Source organism: Chrysochloris asiatica, unplaced genomic scaffold, assembly GCF_000296735.1.
Source record: "Chrysochloris asiatica unplaced genomic scaffold, ChrAsi1.0 scaffold00083, whole genome shotgun sequence".
NCBI lineage: Eukaryota > Metazoa > Chordata > Mammalia > Afrosoricida > Chrysochloridae > Chrysochloris > Chrysochloris asiatica.
The window spans coordinates 273,991-296,379 of NW_006408601.1; the positions used below are offsets into that span (position 1 = coordinate 273,991).

Consider the following 22,389-nt stretch of genomic DNA (forward strand, 5'->3'; position numbering starts at 1 on the left):
GGTCAGGTAGATTACAGGATAAAATAGACTGTCTTAAATGGAGGGAAGAATTAATGGAATATAAGGTAACCACAACAGTGGGGTTTGGGGTGGAGGGTTTAGTTTGGGTGTTAGGGAGGGCAATACAAGAAGGAGGAGGAGGCGGAAGAACAAGATAGATAGGGGTAGGGGAACACCGAGACAGGTTTACATGGCATAAGTGGGACAGAGGTAAATAGTGATGCATGCTCAACCTTGGAACAACAGTGCTCTGTGATACAGGGATTTAGGCATAGTTTGAAGAGGGGAAATAATACTAAAATGCTTGACTGTCTTATGAATATTGGTTTCCCTTGCCTACTATTGTAAAATAGACACTTGAGTGGGATAGAAAGGAATGTAGGGAAACATGGTTAGAGAAGACTTGTAAGCCCATCTTCAGCCTATAAATGACTGGAATACCTAAAAGGGGTTCTAGAACTTGCCCAGTGAAATGGGCCTCTCGCAAAGCCTTTGCAGAGTATAGGAACTTAGGTGGAATCCTGAGTTCCATCCACAACCTTATGAGGTGGGACATTCCCACTAGGAAGAACAAGCAGACCATCCTGGAACAGCTAGAGCAACAGAAGATACATCTTCCAAGAAAGGTCATCAGGAAAAACCCAAAACAAAAATGTCAGCATGATTAGCTACTACAACAGTAAGCAAGCTGTTCGCCAGGAAGCCATCAAGGCAAGCAATCAAAATCAAGTTCCTTCAGGACAAACTCCCCTCTAAGACTGAAACTCAAAGGGAACACACAAACAGGCATGTAAGCTTCCTGGCAACCACATTGGTCTACTGGTGAGTAGAAGAGGGTGAAAGGCAGCAAGGAAGAAATGGGCTAAGTTTAACCACATTCCACAAACTCCCGTAGACCTGGAGATGAGAGAGAAGAGGAAGGGCTGGCTGGTCCAAAGTATGGTGAGACCTGGGGACACTTGATCCCATGGACAAAGACATAGCCACAGAGGGCTAGAGCTGAGAGTGAAATATCCAGCTGATGTGAAGTGAGGGGAGATGCACAAGGACACCCAAACTTGCAGAAAGTAGCCATTTGACCTAGCCTCGATGGCTTGATAATCAGAACTCAACTAAAGAAAGATTACACACACAAAAAATCTTTTGATAACAGAAACAAGGGTAAATTACTACAATTTGATGAACCTGTCCTATACTTATGAAGGTAGTAACTCTAAATACCAACAGAGAGGGAAGGAGTCTTCATATTAAGTACCAATGCTATCCCCTCTGTACACAGTATAGATAGGGATGTTGTTGTTGTTGTTATGTGCTGTGGAGTTGGTTCCGACTCATAGCGACCCTGTACAGGGTTTCCGAGGCTGTAAATCTTTATGGGAGCAGAAAGCCTCGTCTTTCTCCCGCGGAACAGCTGATAGTTTAGAACTGCTGACCTTACGGCTCGTAGTCCGATTTGCAACCACTACGCTACCAGAGCTAAGCAACTTAAAACATTGGCTACCTAAAATGAGGGTACGATAAAGGCATGAAATGACTGGCTTACAAGATGTCAAGAGGGAGTTTAGTTTGGGGGGGGGGGAGTAGAAAGAGTCCCCAATGAATAGTTTTCATCTTGTCTGATGCTTCTGGTGAAGAGAGATGGGAGTAAGAGTCGTATTATTCAATAGTGAATAATTGTTATCATGACTAATTGCAACTGTCACAATTGTAAAGGTAGAAGTTTTGTAACAAAAACAGGGGAGTTGGTTAATCTTATATTACAGAAACTGAGGACCCTAGGACCATCAAGGGAGAAGAGCACAAGCAGAATGCAGGACCTTACCCAGAGAAGCAGGGACACTAGGGATGGAGGCAGAGATGAGGACATGGAGAGAGGGAGCGGCTGAGGACTCTAGATTCTTGGGAAGAGAGGGACTAAGAGCTGGTGCCCAGGAGGCAGACTTGCAGAATGTGCCCTTTGGAGGTGTAAATTATTATATATGCATGAGTGGTTTTTGTTTGTTTGTTTGTTTGTTTTTAAAAGCCTAAAGTGAATAGAGAGAAATACTGTTAACTGATGGTTAACCAGGCTTACTGGAGACTGGTGAAACCCTCTAAACCATAGCTCTTAGTCACTCTTCAGGTGTGGAACTGAACTCACTTCAGTTTTCAGCCAAGCACTAAACAGATCTTTCAGGGGAACAATCACACTATGGAGGTATGCACTCCTTTAGAATAATCAGTCCTTTGAGATCAAAAGGGTAGTATTTGCCCAAGGACAAAGTTCAGATGGTAGAAATGACTAGGAACGAAGGAGATATGGAACCTGAAACATAGAGACAAAGTGGGATAAATGATTTTTCATTGTGGGGATTGCAGTCAATTACAGGAAACAAAATATATGTATGAAATTTTGAATGGAATACCTTCACCTAATTCACAATAAAAAGTGAAAAAGTGCTGTGCCTTGTTCACAAGATGATCTGTATTGTTTCTCTTTAGATTTTCCATTAGTCCAGAAAAGTGACTATGTTCCCTTGATTATTTGTTGTTGTTGTTAAGTGCCATAGAGTCAGTTCTGACCCACAGTGACCCTGTATAGGGTTTCCAAGGAGCAGCTGGTGAGGTTGAACTGCTGACCTTGCTGTTCAAACTGACTTTGCAGTCAAGCTTATTAACCCACAGTGCCATACCAGGGCTCTACTTGATTCTTTAACAATATGCTTATTGACTTTTTTTGCTTCTGCCTTAAGGCTGTTTGGAGAAATGAGAACCATATTGTTTTGCTGGGTGAACAATTCAGGAGCTCTCATTATCCATTTTCAAATGGACCACTATCTGACATACAGTGAGAAGGTTACAGTGTTTTTCACTCTTTATAAACTAGTTTGGTGGTGGGTTATTGACCCTAACATTAGTGAATCGGGATAATCATTAGATTATTAAATGTATGTTGTTGTTTCGATGTGCTGTCGAGTCGATTCCGACCCATAGCGACCCTGTATAGGGTTTCTGAGGAGCAGCTGGTGAGCTTGAACCTCCGACCTTGCATTTCAAACGACTTTGCAGTCTGGCGTATTAACCCACAGCACCACACCAGGATAATATGATTTCTTCAGCAGTTTTAAAATGTTACCTTCTCCAAAAAGATTACTACTTCTCTAAGAAGAGTGGGATTACATTTTAATGTAAAGACTGGGTAGTTTTGTTAGATTATAACACCACAACATAAAGTCAAATATAAAACTTAAATAGAAACGAGTGATTTGAAGCAAGATAACTATTTTTAAATAACAGGTATATCTTATGCAGAATAAAACAAAAGATTAATTTTTTCTCAACTTTTACAATGGTAATGTTATGAGGGGGCTTCAAAAAGTAAATAGAAAAATGTAATGAAAAGATAATGGAATTTTTCTACGAACCTTTTGCAGCCCCCGACTCCCCATTCTACACCCCTACCCCCCATCCCTATGCCTTTTGATTTTCTACTTTTTTAGCCAGTCTATTTACAGACAGTTGCACTGTTTGTAGATTCAGTACTTTGTCGTTAATATCATAATGTTTAAAAATAATTGTAAAACCTTTTCCCCCTGACTAGGAAGAAGCATTGCATGCATTTATTCAGCCAGAGATCCTGGATGGTCCAAATCAATATTTTTGTGAACGCTGTAAGAAGAAGTGTGATGCCCGAAAGGTAGATACCATACAGAAATTAAAGTTTAATTTTCTGAGCTGGCATTCAGTATTCAGTAGGTGTTTCTTTTTTTATTTAGGGGCTTCGGTTTTTGCATTTTCCTTATCTACTGACCCTACAATTGAAAAGATTTGATTTTGATTATACAACTATGCATAGGATTAAATTGAATGATCGGATGACTTTTCCTGAGGAGCTAGACATGAGTACATTTATTGATGTTGAAGATGAGGTAAGTATTATATTTTGTTATATTATGTTTTTCATTAGCCTATTTTAGTCATATTTTTAAAGAGCTGCTTAGGTGAACTTGACCCCCGGTTTCAGTTTTTAGTCTTGATAGAACCTTGCTTTATTCAGTAAAAGAATTTCATTATAAGGAGTATCTACAACCACTTAGCACAGGGTTTAGAGTTATAAAGATGAAAATCTTTATTTTCAAAATGATCATAAAGGGCTTTTTTCTGATTGAAATAGTATTGTGAGTATAAAGATGTCTTTTTCCAATAACTCAAAATCATTTTAAACGTTTTCAAGTTTTATTTAGTGCAAAATATAGTGCCCACATATTGAGCCTATCTATATGTAAGATCAAAACCTTGTCCTGATACTTAACTCGCTTCTTGATTTTAGATAGTTCATGTAACATTTTTGAGCATCAGTTTCCTTGTCTATAAAGTAAGGACAATACTTCCTTCTTATAATTTCTTCAAAAAGAGCATGCATAGTAGCTTACGTGTTCATTAGATTGTAGCTATGGCTATGTGACATTTTGAAAGATTTAATTGATATTATCTCAAACACTTGTGTTTACGGTAAGAAGTCTCAAATTATACCAAACTTTTGGAGGATTCATAATTTTAGGACGATCCTTACAGAGATATCAGTATCAGATTGGGCTTCTCTGAACTCCTAATGTATTTCTTGTTAGAAATTTTTCATTGTGAATTGAGTGAAGATTAAGGTTTACAGAGCAGATCATCAGTTTGGCTTTCAACAGATCATATACTTTGTTTCATCTCAATGATTGCACTCCCTCCCATGTAACAATAGTTTTATCACTTCTTCCCTAAGGTTGTTATTTCCATTCCACCCTCCTTCCCAACCCTTCTGAACTTTGTCCATAGGGAAATGTTGCCCTTTTGATCTTGAATGGTTGATCACTCCTTAGTGAGCATCCTTACTAGTGTTTTTTTGTCTCCTTCCAAATCTCCCATGTTGTTGTTAAGTGCCTCCAAGTCAGTTCCAACCCATAGCGACTTTGTATAGGATTTCTGAGGAGCAGCTGGTGAGCTTGAACTGCCAACCTTGCAGTTCAAACGGCTTTGCAGTCTGACGCATTAACCTACAGCGCCACACCAGAACTCCAAACCTCCTGTACCCCCCTCCATATCCTATCTAAGAATCTCTGGTATCATTGTGGGTTCTGATAGCATAGTGGGCTACATGTTGGGGAAAGTACTACTGAAAAGTCAGCAGTTCAAATATACCAGCTGCTCCATGGGAGACAGTTGAGGCTTTTTGCGTCTATAAAGATTTAAAGCCTCAGAAATCCTGTACAGGGTCACTGTGCACCAGAAAAATATCTATCCACCAATTGGTTGTAAAGAGAGCCGTATGTGTGAGTTCCATTTCAGCTCTGAGGAGTGGCAGAGGTCTGTAGTACAGGGTTCCTTCAATCTCTTTCCAACCAGCAACTCTGGTCTTTTTTTTTATTATTTTATGTTTTGTTTCACATTTTCTCCCACTGTATCCAGGACATTCTAATGTGAACCCTTTTAGAGCAGATGATAGTGGTAGCCAGGCACCATCTAGTTCTGGTCTCTGGGTTGTAAAAATTGATGTTCACATGTTCCATTAGCCCACTGAGCTTATGTATTCCAAACTTCTTCAGTTTTCATCACTCTTACATCCTCCACACATGAAGAGACCAATAGTTGCATTTTAGATGGCCACTCATGAACTTTTAAGATCCCAGTTGCTACTCACCAAATAGGATTTTCAACATTGTCGTTGTGAACTGTGTTTATGCCAGTTGACCATGGTGTTCCTTGAGAGTATGGTCCTGATACCAGAGACCCAGCAACGCATTGTCTCATGTGTTTGGTAAAGTCGAAGAAGTTTTCATAATTTTGCTCCCTGTATGTTCCACCATATTCATGGGTGTGTTTGCAGAAAAGGTAAATGCCTATGTACAGTTATCTTCTGTCAAACCCTTACAATTTTGTGAGTGTACACCCCCTCTCCCATACCCAATCAACCTGTATATCTGTCCATGTTACCTTTACCTGTAGAAGAACACTGTTGTTGCATGGTTGTGTATATAACAGTTTTTATCTCCATTCTCTTTAACCCTTGCATTCCTGCCTGTGTCTTCACCCATCTTTATCATTCTTCTGTCAACCTCTCTCTTACTGTATATTGCCTTCCCTTTAACCAGAGAATTGCTCTCCTTTCCCTCTCAATCCTGATAGCCATTAAAGATTTTTTTTTTTAGCATGTAAACCTTTTCTTGAGTTTTTAAAATAGCAGTCTCTTATTTATCCTTTTGTGATTGACTAATTTTATTCAGTGTAATATTCTCCAGGTTCATCCATATTATGAGGTGTTTTGCAAATTCCAAATCATTCAGCACTGGATGGAATCATTCAGTATTCCATCATATGTAGGTACCAAATATTGTTTACTCTTCCATTGTGGCGATGTGAACTAATGCGTCAGAGTGCAAAGTTGTTGGAACTGCAAGGCCGGTGGTTAAAGCTCATCTGCTGCTCCTTGGAAACCCTATACAGGATCACTATGGGTCGGAATCAACGCGACGGCACTTCACAACAACAACTCTTCCATTGATTGGCGTTTAGGCTGTCTCCATCTTTTTGTTATTGTGAATAGTGCTGCAGTGAACATGAGCATGCATATATCTACTCACGTTCTAGCTCTTATTTCTTGTGGATATAAATCAAGGAGAGAAACTGCTGGGTCATATGATACTTCTATTTCCAATTTTTTGAGGAAGTACCATACCATTTTCTATAGTGGTTGCACCATTTTACAATCCCACCAACAGTGTAGAAGGGTCCCAGTTTCTCTAATCCCTCACTAAGCATTTGTTGTTTTCTGATTTTTTTAACTTTGCTATTAAAGTTGGGATTAGATGATATCTCACTTTTTTTTTTTAATTTTCATTTTTCTTATGGCTAATAATTGTAAATGTTTCTTCATATGTTTGTTGGCTACCTGACTGTCTTCTTTGGTGAAGTGTCTGTTTATGTCCTCTGCCCATTTTTAAATTCAATTGTTTGCCTTTTTCTTGAACAAGTGTTGAAGTTTTGTATGAACTTTCAAGATGAGTCCTTTATCTGATATGTCATTGGAAAACAAATTATCTCAGCCTGTGGGTTCTCTTTTTACTCTTTGGTGAAATCTTTTGATGCTCTTATGTGTATAATATTTAAGGAGGTCTGAGCCATCATCTCTTTTGTTTTCTGCTCTTTGTGTTTTAAATCCTGTTTGATAGTGTATTTATGCTATGTATTAGAGCTCTTAAGTTCGTCCCTATGTTATCATTGATGATCTCTATAGTTCTAGGTTTTTATTTAAGTCTTTGGTCCACAGTGATTTTGTTTTTTATATAGTGATAAGAGTCTTCCTTCATTTTCCTGTGAACAGATTTCCAGTTTTGCCAACACAATTTGTTGAAGAGACTATTTCTTCCCCACTTAATGTGTTATGGCCCTTTGTCAATGTATGCGGATGGATTTACATCTGGGCCCTCAATTCTGTTCCCTTGATCTATGTATCTTTCATTGTACCAGTACCAGGCTGTTTGACCAATGTTGATGGATCTATAGTAGATTTTGAGATCAGGAAGTGAGAGGCCCCCAACTTTGTTCTTTGTGTTGTTGTTGGTGGTGGTGATATGCCGTGGAGTCGGTTCCAACTCAGAGTGACCCTGTACAAGGTTTCCGAGGCTGTAAATCTCTACGGGAGCAGAAAGCCTCATCTTTCTCCCGTGGAACAGCTGCAGTTTCGAACTGCTGACCTTGAGGTTTGCAGCCCGATGCATAACCACTTCACTACCAGAGCTTCTTGTCTCATGTAATACTTTACTTATCCAAGGTCTCTTTATTTCCAGATAAAGTTAGTGATCTATTTTTCCATCTCTTTAAAGATTGATGTTGGAATCTGAATTGGGAAAGCATTATATCTATAGATTGATTTGAGTAGTGTTGATTTTTTTCAAAATGTTGGCTTTCCATCCACGAAATAGTCTATTCCTCCATTTCTGCAGGTCTCTTTTGGTTTCTTGTAGTAATGTTTTATAATTTTCTTTGTATAGGCCTTTTGTTTCTCTGATTGAATTTATTCCCAAGCATTTGTTCTTTTGGTTGGCAATTATAAATGGTATTGTTTTCCTGATTTCCTTTTCAGAGGTCTCTTTATTAAAAGTGTACAGGAATACAACTGATTTTTGGATGTTGATCTTGCCATTTTGCTGAATCTTTCAATGGCTTCCAATCATTTTCTTGCTAGGTCTTTGGAATTTTGTCTGTTTAGGATTAAATCATCTACAAATAGAGTTTTGCTTCTTCATTGCGTATTTGGTTGCCTTTAAGTTCCCTTTCTTGTTTTATAGCTCTGGGGAAGATTTCCAGCACAGTGTTGAATAGGTGTGGTGATAAAGTTCATCCTTGTCTGGTTCCTGCTTGCTAGGGGGATGCTTTCAGTTTCTCTACAATGATAGTAATGTTGACATTTGGTTTCGTATATATGCTCTTAATTATGTTGATGAATACTCTTCTATTCCTTTTTTGTTGCGTGTTTATTTAGGAATGGATGTTGGATTTTGACAAATGCTTTCCTGGGCCAATTGATTTGGTCATGTACTCTTCCTTTTTTTATTTATGTGATAGGTTATGTTGATTGTTTTTCTAATATTGAATCATATTTACATACCTGGTATGAATCCCACATGGTCATAATGTATTATTTTTTTGATATTTTTTTAAATTCTGTTGGCTATGACTTCGTAGAGCATTGCTGCCTGTTATGTTCATGATGAATAATCTAATGTATTTCTTATAAAAAGAAGTCTTTTTCAAGGGAAGAAATCTTGTATATAAAGTTTGACAGTATTTTTTAGTCAGTCCTAGGTTCAATTTTCCAACACTCATCTGTCAGTTTGTCATACTAAGGTAGCATGCATGTTGCTGTGTTCTGGAAGCTATGCCATGGGTATTTTAAATAGCAGCAGGGTCACCCATGGTGGACAGGTTTCAGCTGAGCTCACAGATGAAGACAAACTAGAAAGGAAGAGAGACGGACTACTTCCGAATATATAGTCACTGGAAACCTTATGAATAGCAGCGGAACACTGTCAGATAACACCACAGTATTGACTATTGAAACATGATGAAGAGCACCAGAATATTGCCAGCTATAGTGCCAGGTGATGAGCCCCTCAAGTTCGAAGACAATCAAAATATGATTGGGGAAGAGCTGTCACCTTAAAGTAGAGTTGACCATGGTGACATGAATGGAGTAAAGCCCTTGAGATCTTCATTTGCTGATGGGGAACAACTCAAAATGAAGAGAAACAGCTGTAAACATCCATTAATAATCGTGGTATGGAATGTACGAAGTATGAATCTTGTTAAATTGAAAATTGTCAAAAATGAAATAGCCAAAAAATGAAATAGCCATATCCTAAGTGTTGGTGAGCTGAAATGGACTGGTATTGTCCATTTTGAATCTGACAGTCACATGGTTTACTGTGCCAGAAATGACAAAAAGGAATGGTGTTGCATTCATCATCAAAAAGAACATATTAAGATCTGTCCTGAAGTACAACACTGTCTATGATAGGATAATATCCATACAAGGAAGGCCAGCTAATAACACATTATTCAGATTTGCACACCACACACTAATATTGGTTTTCTAATATTGCACACCACACACTAAATAAAGCCAGTGTTGATGAAATTGAAGAATTTTACCAACTTCTTCAGTCTGAAATTGATCAACCATGCAGTCAAGATGTATTGTTAATTATTGGCGATTGGAATGCAAAGGTTGGAAACAAAGTGGAAGTGATAATTAGTTGCAAAATGTGGTGGCCTTGGTGATAGAAACTGTGTTGGAGATCACAAGATAGAATTTTGCAAGACAAATAATTTCTTCATTGTGAATCCTCTTTTTGAACAACATAAAAGACATATACACATGGACCTCACCAATTGGAATACACAAAAATCAAATTGACTACATGTGTGGAAAAAGACCATGAAAAAGTTCCATGTTGTCAGCCAAAACAGGGCCAGGGGCACACTGTGGAACACATCATAGTTGTTCATATGCAAGTTCAGGCTGAAGAAAATTAAAACAAGTCCCCATGAGCCAAAATATGACCTTAAATATATACTACCTGAATTTAAAGATCATCGAAAGAACAGATTTGATGCAGTAGACATTAAACACTGAAGACCAGAAGAGTTGTGGGATGAAATCAAGAACATCATATAGGAAGACAGCAAAAGATCATTAAAAAGACAAGAACGAATGAAAAAGACCAAAATGGATGTCAGAAGAAATTTTGAATCTTGCTGTCCAGCTTAGAGATGGTAAAGCAAATGGAAGAAGTGAAGATACAAGAGCTGAAGAGAAAATTTCAAAGGTCAAGAAGGTCAAGAAGACAGAGTCAATTATTATTTTAAAAATGTGCGAACCCTGGAGTTAGAAAACCAAAAAGGAAAAACACACTCAGCTGTAAACCTGAGGGAACTGAAGAAAAAATTCAAACCTCAACTTACTGTATTGAAGGCTCTGGTAGCGTAGTGGTTATGAATCGGGCTGCTAACGTCACGGTTAGCAGTTTGAAACTACCAGCTGTTCCGTGGGAGAAAGATGAGCTTTCTGCTCCCATAAAGATTTACAGACTTGGAAACCCTGTACAGGGTCGCTATGAGTCGGAACTGACTCCATGACACATAACAGCAACAACAACAATGGGCAAAATATTGAAAGATGCAGAAAGCATCAAAAGAAATGGGAAGGAATGCACACCAATGAAGTACAACTAGAATGTTCCCTGGAAGCCAGGATGGCCAGACGTTGTCTCTCATACTTCAGATATATCATCAGGTGGGACTAGTTCTTGAAGAAGGATATCATGATTGCTAAAGCAGAGGGTTGAAAAAAAAGAGGAAGACTCTAAGGAAGAAGTACAGACAGAATACCCCTTAAAAGTCAGGAAGCCAAGACTTGCATCTCATACTTTGGACAATTATGTAGAAGAATAAGTCCCTGGAGATGGACATCATGCTTTGTAAAGTAGGGTCAGTGAAAAAAGAAAGCCCACCAATATGATAGGCACAGTGGCAGACACCATTGGCTCCCTTATAGGAACCATTATGAGGTTGGCACAGGACCGGACTGTGTTTCGTTCTGTTATGCATAGGGTTGCTGTGAGTTGGTACCAACTCATTGGCACCTAACAACAGCAATAGGTTCTGTACTTAGGAAAAGACAAAGATATTCTGGCTTTGTTGAAATAATTTTGAGGAATTATCTTTTTGAGTTTGTGTAGAGATCTAAAGTTGGTTTCACCTCTATTTTTTCCTTGAATAGAACTTTCTTGAGAATGAGGACTATATGTTAGATAAATTCTGTAAAATGGGGATGGTTCTTGTCAAAAAGTTGACATTTATTATATATTTTTTTGTTGATTTAAGTACTTTTAATCATTGATTCGTACGTATTGGGTTACCCTGCATCCTAGAGAAGCATTCTCAAACTATCATTGGTAGAATAAAGGAATTAAAAAATAATGACGTTTTTCCACAAACTATTTGAAGCCATCTCATACAATGTTAAAAGAGCAGGGTGGAGGGTGGTGGTGTTTGTGCTATGTATGAAATGGAATTATCCAAATTAAATTTGTGTCAAAGTGCTTTGAGTATAACATTCCTGAGACTATATACAAGGTCTTATTTTTTTTTTCTCCAGTTATGTAATACCTATCATACGGCTTGAACTTGTTTGTTCAAGAAAATAGATAATATTCTTTTGGAATTTGAGGACAACAGAAGTTCATTTGGGGCCTTGGGTTTTCTGCTTTTATGGACTGTTTTGAGAGAGATATTATATTTTTATTTTATAATTATAAAAATAGTTGGGGTTTACTACTATAAAAGTCTAAGAAAAAGAACCCATACTAAAGGGGGGGAATTCTTTGCTGGTTGCTGGGATGTGGGGGTGGGTGAGGGGAGTGATGGGAAAGTGGAGCACAGGGCAGGAAATAGACACAGGATAGTTTGGGTGTTGGAGAGGGGAGCAGTATACAAGAAGGGAGAGGGGAATGGAAGAACAAAGCAGAAGAAAAATTAGGCAGGTTTGCCTGGCCTAAGTGGGACGAAGGTAAATGATGTATGCACAACCTTGGAACAACAGGGCTCTGGGATACAGGGATTGAGACATGGTTGGAATGGGGAAAGGGGGAAAATAATGTTAAGATGCTTGGCTGTCTTTTGAATCTTGGTTTTCCTTGCATTACATTATAAAATAGACACTGGAAGGGGAGAGAAAGGAATAGTCATAAATATCACCATAGAAACTTTGTAAGTCCATCTTTTACCTATATCTGATTGGATTACCTAAAATGGGGCTACAAAGGTACTCAGTGAAGGAGGCTTCCTGTGAAGCCTCTGCATTACACAAGATTTTATAGGTGGAATCCTGAACAGCATCCAGAATCTTCTGAGGTGAGAAATTTCCTCTTGAAAGGATGGGCAGACCAGCCTGGAGCGACTAGAAAAACAGAAGATACTTCTTAAAAGAAAGACCGATAGGAAAAATACAAAACCGTATAGGCAGACTGACTGATTACTACAAGAACAAGCAAGTTGCTCATCCAGGAGACATCAAGGCAAGTGGTTGGGTCCGCTCACAGTAAACCCCTTTCCAAGACTAAGACTCATTGGGAATACACTCTCTGATTGGTGACCACGTTCATCACCAATAAGGGGAAGTGAGAGAAAAATAGCAATGAGGCTGTGAGCTAAGCCCTACAATGTTCAATAGACTCCTGTGAACCTGGGTGGATGGAGACCTGGTTGGCCAGCAGTGTGGCAAGACTTGGGGACTCTTGGGCCCAGAGTCAGTGACATAGACACAGAGGACTGGAGTGGAGAGTGAAGCGTCCAGCTGATAAGAGAGGGTGTGTGTATAAGAACACCCACACTTGCAGAGATAATACCCACTTGACCTGGCTTCAATGACTGGATGATCAGAGCTCAACTAGAAGAAGAAAGAAGAGGGAAAAAAAAAAGAGTACTCTGATACAGTTTGATGGACTTGACCTACACCTATGGATGCAGTATCTCAAAAGAGGAAATAAATCTTTACAGCAAGGATCATTCCCACCCCCTCCATATACAGAGTAGACAGGGATGGGCAACTTGAACATTGGCTACCCAAAATGGGGGAGCTACAAAGGCAAGAAGTGACTGGCTTACAAGCTTTCAAGAGGCAACCTAGATCCAGAGTACGTGGAGGAAGGTAGAATCTCCACTGAGTAGTATCCAATCTGTCTAGGAGGGGCTGATGAAAGGAAATGTGGTTAGGTCTCTTGTGATACAATAGTGAATAATTGTTATCAGGACTGATTGTGAGGGTTGTAAATGTAAAGATAGACGTTTTATAGCAAAAGGAGGGGAGTGATTAACTTTGCAATCTAGGAGCGGAGGTCTCTGGGACCATCAAGGGAGAAGAGCGGAGAGCGGGACCCTACGCAGAGAAGCAGTGATGCCTGAGATGAAGGCAGAGATGATGACGTTGAGAGATGGAGCAGCTGGGGACTCTAGACCCAGAGAGAGAGAGAGGGGCTGTTTGCTAACAACTGGGGGGTGGGTGGGCAGGCTTGTAGAATATACCCTTTGGTTTGTTGATGATGCATGGAAGGGATTGTAACCAAAGCAGTGAAATGATATACAATAGAATGAATGTAAAACTAATGTTCTCCCATGTAAATTATCCCATAATTCATAATTAAACATTTAAAAAACAAAAAATAAATGATTGGTGTTTAATAGAAGTCCACATCACTACTTGTATTCAAATTTTAAGGATCTATAGAAATACCGTAAAATACCAAGATCTCATTTTTAATGGAAAATATAAATTGATTTAAAATAAATCTTACAGCTAAGAACTTCTAAAACTATATGAAAATGTCAGTAATCAGAACATTTTGAACTTACTTTATCTTTATTGGTCTTATAAGTTGAAGATAATGTTGTTTTTGCTGTTTTAAAGAAATCGCCCCAAACTGAAAGTTGTACAGACAGTGGTGCAGAAAATGAAGGCAGTTGCCATAGTGATCAGCTAAGTAATGACTTCTCCAATGATGATGGTGTTGATGAAGGAATCTGCCTGGAAAGCAATAGTGGAACTGAGAAAATTTCAAAACCTGGTCTTGAAAAGGTACCATTTTTGCTTTTTTTTTGAAAAAGAGAATGAAGTAATCTCTATATTGTTTTATAATGGCTACAGCTGTTGTGATATTTAATACTATGAAATTCTTCTTAGGAAGGAAGATTAATTTTAAGTTGACCTTTTCTATGGCATTTTTTAAATGTATGTTTATCATCGTAATTAAAGTTTAAGAAAAATTCCTGCACACTGGTGGCAACATGAATTTCTGGAAGACTCCACTCTAACTGTGTCAGCAGCCTGGGCGGTAGTGTCCAGTCTGCCATGATAGTCAGAGATCAGGATTTCCAGTCAGGAAAGTTGCATTGAGTCTGAAAATCTCATAGTACATCTGACTGTCCTGTTATAGAGAAGTGACCACATTGGCCATGGGCCCTTTATAAAACAGTTAATAGTAGAAGTAATTTTTCATAGATGTGTGTTTGTGTTTATATGTATTTTATTGGTTGTTGTGGAGACTACAAACCAAAGCCTATACCAATTCAGCAGTCTCTACATGTACTATTCAGTGACATTTACTTTTTTTTATTTTTGGTTTAAGATTTAAAGATTTTCTCGGAGCAGTAGTTTCACAGGCTTAGAAGTAATCCTTTTGAGGTAGAGTAAAACCAGACCCTCCCTTTCCAACACCTTCCCTCACAACAGCCCTTAAAGTATACCCCCCACCCCGCCAAAGCAGGCATAGTTTTAGGAATCTTAACTTTAAGATGACAAGACTAAGTTATCTCTGTGGTGGTTGTTAGGTGCCGTTGATTCAATTCTGATTCATAATCACCCTGTGCACAATAAAACTAGCCACTGTCTTGTGCTGCACCCTTCTCACAATTGTTGTTATGTTTGAACCCAACTGTTGCTGCCATCTTGTCATTCCATCTCGTTGCGGGGGTCAGGTGGCTTTTCTTGTTTTTACTGACCCTCCACTTTACAAGCATGCTGTTCTTCTCCAGGTACTGGCCCCTCTTGACAACATATCCAGAGAATGATAGGCAAAGTATCACTGTTTTCACTTCTTATGAGTAGTATTCTGGTTCCACTTCACAACACAGTTCTGCAGGCAGTCCATAGTGCTTTGAATATTCTCCTCAAAATATAAGTCACGTGCATTGATTCTTCTGTTGTCTTCTTTATTCATTGTCCAGCTTTCACATGCATATGAGATTATTTAAAATACCATGGTTTTGGTCAGACACACCGTAGTCCTCAAGCTGATATCTTTACTCTTGAAAACTTTAAATAGGTCTTGTACAGCAGATTTCCCTTCTAATGCAATACATGATTTAATTTCTTAACTGCTCCATGAGTGTTGATTGTGGATCCAAGACAAGGGAAATCTTCGACAACTTAATGCTTTTTTCCATTTACCATGATGTTTATTGGGCTAGTTGTGAGAATTTTGTGGGTGTTTTTACGTTGAGATCCAATTTACACTGAAGACTGCCATCTTGATCTTCATCACATTTTGCAGTTGTTAATCAATCGTCTTCTAATCCTGATGCCACACAATTCTTCACGTAATATAACTTCTTGGGTTATTTGGTCAGCATACAGATTGAATAGGTATGGTGAAAAATTACAAGCCTGACACACTCACTTCCTGATTTTGAACCATTCAGTATCTCCTTGTTCTCTTCAAACGACTGCCTCTTGGTCTGTATACAGGTTCCTCGTGAGCACAACCAAGTGTTCTGGACTACCCATTCTTCACAGCGTTATCCATAATTTGCTATAACTAATACAGTTGAATAAGTTTTTCATAGTCAATAAAGCACAAGTAAATATCTTTCTGGACTCCTAGAGGATCAGCCCTGGATTGTGAACCACAAAATCGTCAGTTCAAACCCATTAGCTGCTCCTCGGAAACCCTGTACAGGGTTGCTGTGAGTCAAAACTGACTTGACCTCACTTAACAACAATAACAACAAACATCTTTCTGGAATTCTCTGCTTTCAACCAAATTGTCTGATGTCAGCATTGATACTCCTAATTCCATGTCTTCTGAATCCACCTTTCTGTTAGTGTATAGCTGCTGCATTTTTTAGCATATTTTTTCCCATTCACATATATTTTGAAAACTTTGTAGTCTTTCTAAAATAGAGTACATTGAAAGTATTTAAAACTCTTGGAATAATAATGAATGAATAGGAAAAATGAATAAATCATTGGTAAGGTTTACAATCTAAAAAGCATATTAAAAACTTTTAGAATTATTTAATCTTTATTTTGTGAATTGAGTGCTGGTTTACAGAGCAGATCATCAATTTTACCTTCAATAGATCATACACTTTGTTTCATCTCAATTATTGCGTTCTCTTCCATGAAACAAGTTATCCTATCTTCCTTCTCCCTGTGATTCTTACTTCCATTCCACTCTCCTTCCCAATCCTTTTGAATTTTGTCTGTAGGTAAATGTTGCCCTTTTGATCTTGAATGGTTGACCATTCCACGGTTAGCATACCTTACTAATGTTGCTATCCCCTCTATAAACCTATTTACCACTTGGCTAAAAATTGGGACTTAAACGTAAGTTCCATTATAGACCTGAAAGGTAGATAGTCTCAGATTACTTCAGACTCTTTCTGACTAGCAAGTCCAGTCTTTTTCAGAATTTTGAGTTTCATTTCACACTTTTTCCCAGTCTGTCTCTCACCTTGTACTGTGATCCCTTTCAGTGCAGTTGGTGATGGTAGCTGGGCGCCATCTTGTTCTTCTGGTCTCAGGTTCATAAAGACTGATGATGTTCACATGTTCCATTGGTCTGTTGGACTAGTTGATTCCTTTATCACTCTTCTCTTTTCCATACATGGAGAGACCTGTAGTTGTATGTTAGATGGCAGCTCATGAACTTTTAATATCACAGTTGCTACTCACCAAAACAGGAAGTAGACCATTACCTTTAGGGACTATGGTCCTGAGCCTCCAAGCCTACCAGCTGTTTGCCTTAGGTATTTGGTAATGCCTAAGAAGTTTTAATTTTGCCCTCTGTGCATCACATTCATATATGTATTTGCAGCAAATGTAAGTACCCATATGCAAGTATCCTATGTTAAACATTTAAATATTTGTGGGTATACTCCCAATCTTCTTCCCTAACTTTTCAGCCTGTGAATCTGTCCATTTATATACCCGTAGAACACTGTTGTTGCAGGACTGTTGTGTATGTAACACTATTTACCTCTATCCCCTTAATCCTTGCATTCCACCCTGTGTCCTCCTGTCTTCGTAACTCTTCTGCCAACCTCCCTCTTGTATATTGCCTTCTCTGTTTCCCGAATTAACATGTGTACACCCTCTAGCCATTGAATTGTTCTCCCTTCCCTCTCACCCATGGAAACCATCAAAGAATATTTCTTAATGCATGAAAACAGTTTCTTAACTTTTCACAATAGTGGTCTCAAAATATTTGTCCTTTTATGATTGACTGATTTCATTCAGCATAACATCCTCCAGCTTCATCCATGTTATTAGATGTTTTGCAGACTCATCATTATTCTCCAGCATTGTGTAGTATTCCATTGTGTGTATGTACTTAAGTTTGTTTATCCATTCTTCTGTTGATGAGCATTTAGGCTGTCTCCATCATTTTGTGATTACTTCTTTGCACTTGGACCTGCATGTGTGTATTAGTATCATGGCTCATATGTCTTGAGGATATATACCATGTCAGAAGGGTTGCTGGGTCATATGGTGTTGCTATTTCCAACTTTTAGAAGAAGTGCCATACCATTTTCCACAGTGGTTGCGGCAACTATTTTTAAATTATCTTCTGCAAAATTTTACTTGCATGTGATATTAATGATATTGTATGATGATGCCCATATTCCGTTAGAATGAGCACAAATATGTATCTTTTAAAATCATTTGGCCAGGTTGCTGTCTTCCATATTTCTTGACAGAGTTGAGTGAGTGCCTCTAGTGCTGCATCAGCTTATTTTAATATTTCAATTGTATTCCATCAGTTCCTGCTACTGCTGTTTGTTATCAAGTCATTTCCAACTCTTTCCAAGACTATAAATCTCTTCTGGAGCAGAAAGCCTCATCTTTCTCGTGTGGTGGCTGATGGATTCACACTGCTGACTTTGCAGTTAGCCAGACGTGCAAACCACTACACTACCAGGCCATCAATTCCTAGAGCTTTTCTGTTCAATTCTTTTATTTCATCATTTCTTCCAGTTTCTGTAGCTTCTCTGCATTCAAGAGCAAGTTTCAGAGAATTTTCTGACATCCACTTTGGTCTTTTTTTCTTACCTTTTAAATGACCAATTGTTTCCTTTATGGATGGTTCTCTTGATGTCATTCCACAACTCCTCTGGTCTTCAGTTTTTAGTGTTGAATGCATCAAATTTGTTCTAGAGATGATCTCTAAATTCAGGTGGGATATATTTAAGGTCTTATTTTTGACTCTGGCGGATCTGTGGTTTTCTTCAGCTTCAGCTTGAATTTACGTATGAACAATTGATGATCTGTTCCACAATCTGCCCTGCCTTATATTGACTATTGATATTCACCTTCTCCTTCATCTCTTCCCTTAGATATTTATTCCATCTGGTTAGATCTGTGTTTGTATTCGCCATTTATGTTCTTCAAAAAGTATAGTTGAAATACATGTCATTGGTTTTGAAAAGTCTTTATCTTGAAATCTCCAGCATCATTTCTATCACCAAGGCCATATTGTCCAACTATTGTCCAGCTATTGACCCTTCTTTGTAGCTTTTACATTCTATTCACCAGCAATTATCCATGCATCTTGGCTTGCTTGATCAGTTTCAGACTGAAGACGTTGGTTTGTTGTTGTTGTTGTTGAAGTGCCATTGAGTTAGTTCTGACTCATAGTGATCCTGTGTAGGGTTTCTTAGGAGCGATTGATGAGTGTGAACCGCCAACCTTGCACTTCAAACTGACCTTGTAGTCCAGTGCTTATCCTACAGTGCCACACCAGGAAGAAGTTGGTAGAGTTAGTTCTTCAAATTCATCATCATTGGCATTAGTGGTTGGTGCATAAGATTTTAATAACAGTGGTAGTAACTGTTACTATAGTTAGATCTTGAAATGTTCTTTTTAACAACAAATATGTCTCCATTCCTCTTCACTTTGTCATTCCTGCCTAGTAAACCATATAATTGTCTGATTCACAATGGCAGTAGCTGTCCTTTTCAGCTCACTTTTGCCTTGGATAGTGAACGTTATGCGTTTCATTTCATTTGTGACAACTTTCAATTTTCTTGGATTCATACTTTGTATATTCAGCTTTGTACAATGGATGTTTGCAGCTGTTTCTCCTCATTTTGAATTGTGCCCCATCAGTAAATGAAAGTTCCGAAAGCTTTCCTCCATCTATGTCATTATGAGCAACTCAGATGTGAGGAGGCAGCTCTTCCCCAGATATGTTTTGAGTATCTTCCAGCACTGTATCAGATAATGTTCCAATGCTATTAATGAGGTTTCCAGTGGCTAACCATTCAGAAGTGATCTACGTCTCCTTCTTTCTAGTCTGTGTGAGTCAGGAAGCTCCACTGAAACCTGTCTATCTTGGGTGACCCTGCTGGTATTTACAATACCTGTGGCATAGCTCCCAGCATCACAGCAACACACAAGCCATTACAGTAAGAGAGTATATGAGTGATGGATTTATGGGGTAACATCCTTTTTTTTTTTGGGTCTCTGTATCTATGCTTTTAAGGTTTTGTCAGACCTTTTTTTTTTCACAGTCATATATTCAGTTTTATTGAGGGGTGAGTTTCAGATAGAATATCATGTGCATGGTATAAATAATAACTAACCTAAAAACTGATCAGTAGCTGCTGAGTCATGTTTATTTTAATGTATAGATTTTTTTTTTTTTTTTTTTGTAGTTGTTACCAGTGCCATATAGGATTTCCAAGGAGCAGCTGGTGATTTGAATTGCCAACCTTATGGTTTCAAGTCTGGTGCTAATCCTACAGCGCCACACCAGGAGTCCATTGATTTTTTTGTTTAGCACAAGATACATTAATAGAATTTCATTTGCATAAATCTATTTTAGACTGTTAGGATTAGTCTTATCATCACCATTACCCTTTATCTTTTAAAATTACCTAGTTCGGGTTAGACAGAGGAATGGGAATTTCTATATAATGAATAATGTAATGGGTTGTTGTTGTTAAGTGCCGTCGAGTCGATTCTGACCCATAGCGACCCTATATAGGGTTTCCAAGGAGCAGCTGGTGAGCTTGAACCACTGACCTTGCAGTTCAAATGGCTTTGCAGTCTGGTACATTAGCCCCCAGTGCTACATTAAGACTCCAACATAATGCATCCATTATAATGTATTAGCAGGGATTAACAAACTATAGCTCTTGGGCCAAATCCAACAGTGTATGTATTTGTCTACATTTACAGTCATCTGTAGATATTGTTAGTTTTATTTCTTCCTTTCCAGTCTGTATATACCTTTTGTTTTTTGTCTTATTTCACTGGTTAAAACTTCTAATATAATGTTGAATAGGAGTCTTAAAGAGTACATGCCTTGTTTTTGATCTTAGAGGGAAAAACCTAGTCTCTCACCATTAAGCATAACATTAGCTCTAGGATTTTTGCAGTTAAGAAATTAAGTTTATCAAGCTTTATAGATGTTACCCTGTTTCTAGAGTGCTTCATTTTATTTATTTATTTATTTTTTATCATGAATGGGTGTTGGATTTTGTCAAATACTTTTCCTGTACCCATTAATAATGGTCATATAGTGCTTTTTCTTTTTCTTTTTTTACTTTAGCTTGTTGATATATTGACTTTAAGTATTGAACTAGCCTTCCATACCTCGAATAAATCCTGCTGATTCTGGTATGTCATTCTTTTTTTTTAACAATGGTTAGATGTGATATGCTGAGGACTTTTACATCTATGTTTGTGAGAGATTAATGATCTATACTTTTATTTCTTGTAGTGTCTTTAATATGATTTTGGTGTTAGGATAACGTTCCCGTCGTTGATTAGGAAGTGCGTTCTCTGTTTTTGTTTTCTGGGAAGAGATTATGGAAAGTTGGTATTATTTCTTTTTTTAACCACCAGCCACTTCTTGGAAATCCTATACAGGGTTTTTATGGGTCGGAATTGACTCAATAGCACTTAACAACACAACCACAAATGTTTAATAGAATTCACTTGTGAAACCATCAGGGCTTAGTTCTTTCTTCTGTGGAAGGTTATTAATCACTGACTGAATTTCTTTGATATAGGGCTTTTCAGGTTATCCATTTCTTCCATATTAGTTGCAATACTTGGCATCTTTCTATAATTGATACGTTTTTATCTAAGAGATTAAATTTGAGGGATAAAGTTGTTCATACTATCCCTTTTATCCTTTTAATGCCCATGGGATCAATAGTGGTAGCATCTCCTTCATTTCTAATATTAGTACTTTGTTCTTAGCCTGACTAGATGTTCATCAGTTTTACTCATCTTTTCAAAGCACTAGCTTTTGATTTCATTGACTCTTTTCTCTATTAAGTCCCGTGTTTTTTTAATTTCACTGATTTCTGCTCTTTTTTAAATTTCTTTTTTTGTACTTACTTTGCAATTAAATTGCTCTTCTCTTTCTAATTTTCCTGATTGAAAGCTTACATTATGGATTTGTTATCTTTTCTAATGCTATGAATTTCCCACAGCACTGCTTTCAATGCATCACACTAAGTTTTTTATGTTGCACATTTGTTTTTAGATTAAAATATGAGAGGGCATCAACAAATTTATGGAATTAAAGATCATAGACGTTTTCTGTGAGCTTTTTTTTCCATTTGTTAAAAATTTTAATGTTCATGTTTTTAATATTGTGAAATTTATTGTCTGGTATTGGTTTCTAGTAATACCTGTTCTTAATTCATTACTTTGATTTTTAAGTGTTAGCTATTATACATGCTGTTAGATTTTTTTTAAACTTTTATTGTGAATTGAGTGATAGTTTGCATGGGAGAACATTGGCTTTACACTCATCCTGTGGTATTTCATTTCATTGCAATGATTACAATTCCCTCCATACATCATCATTCAACAGTATTTGCTTCTATTCCCTCTGAGGTTTATTGTTAGTTTGTTTGGATGTACACAAAAACACTTAGGAATATGGAATCACTTAAACAACCTAAGGGCACATTTTGCAAGCCAGCCTCCTGCCTGCCAGCACACAGCCTTTCTTGCTCCATGAGTCTTGAGTCCTCAGCTGCTCTATCTCTCCATGCAATCATATCTGC

At 37.9% G+C, this 22,389-nt stretch overlaps 1 protein-coding gene across 1 annotated transcript in view; it reads left to right on the plus strand.

Annotated features, from left to right (window-relative positions):
• The window catches only part of USP47 (ubiquitin specific peptidase 47), a 190,352-nt gene that overhangs the window by 104,816 nt on the left and 63,147 nt on the right, over positions 1–22,389 (plus strand). The window contains exons 10-12 of the mRNA XM_006865822.1: positions 3,581–3,676; positions 3,756–3,908; positions 13,991–14,158. Coding sequence (XP_006865884.1) covers positions 3,581–3,676; positions 3,756–3,908; positions 13,991–14,158 — 417 coding nt within the window. The remainder of the gene's footprint in view (positions 1–3,580; positions 3,677–3,755; positions 3,909–13,990; positions 14,159–22,389) is intronic.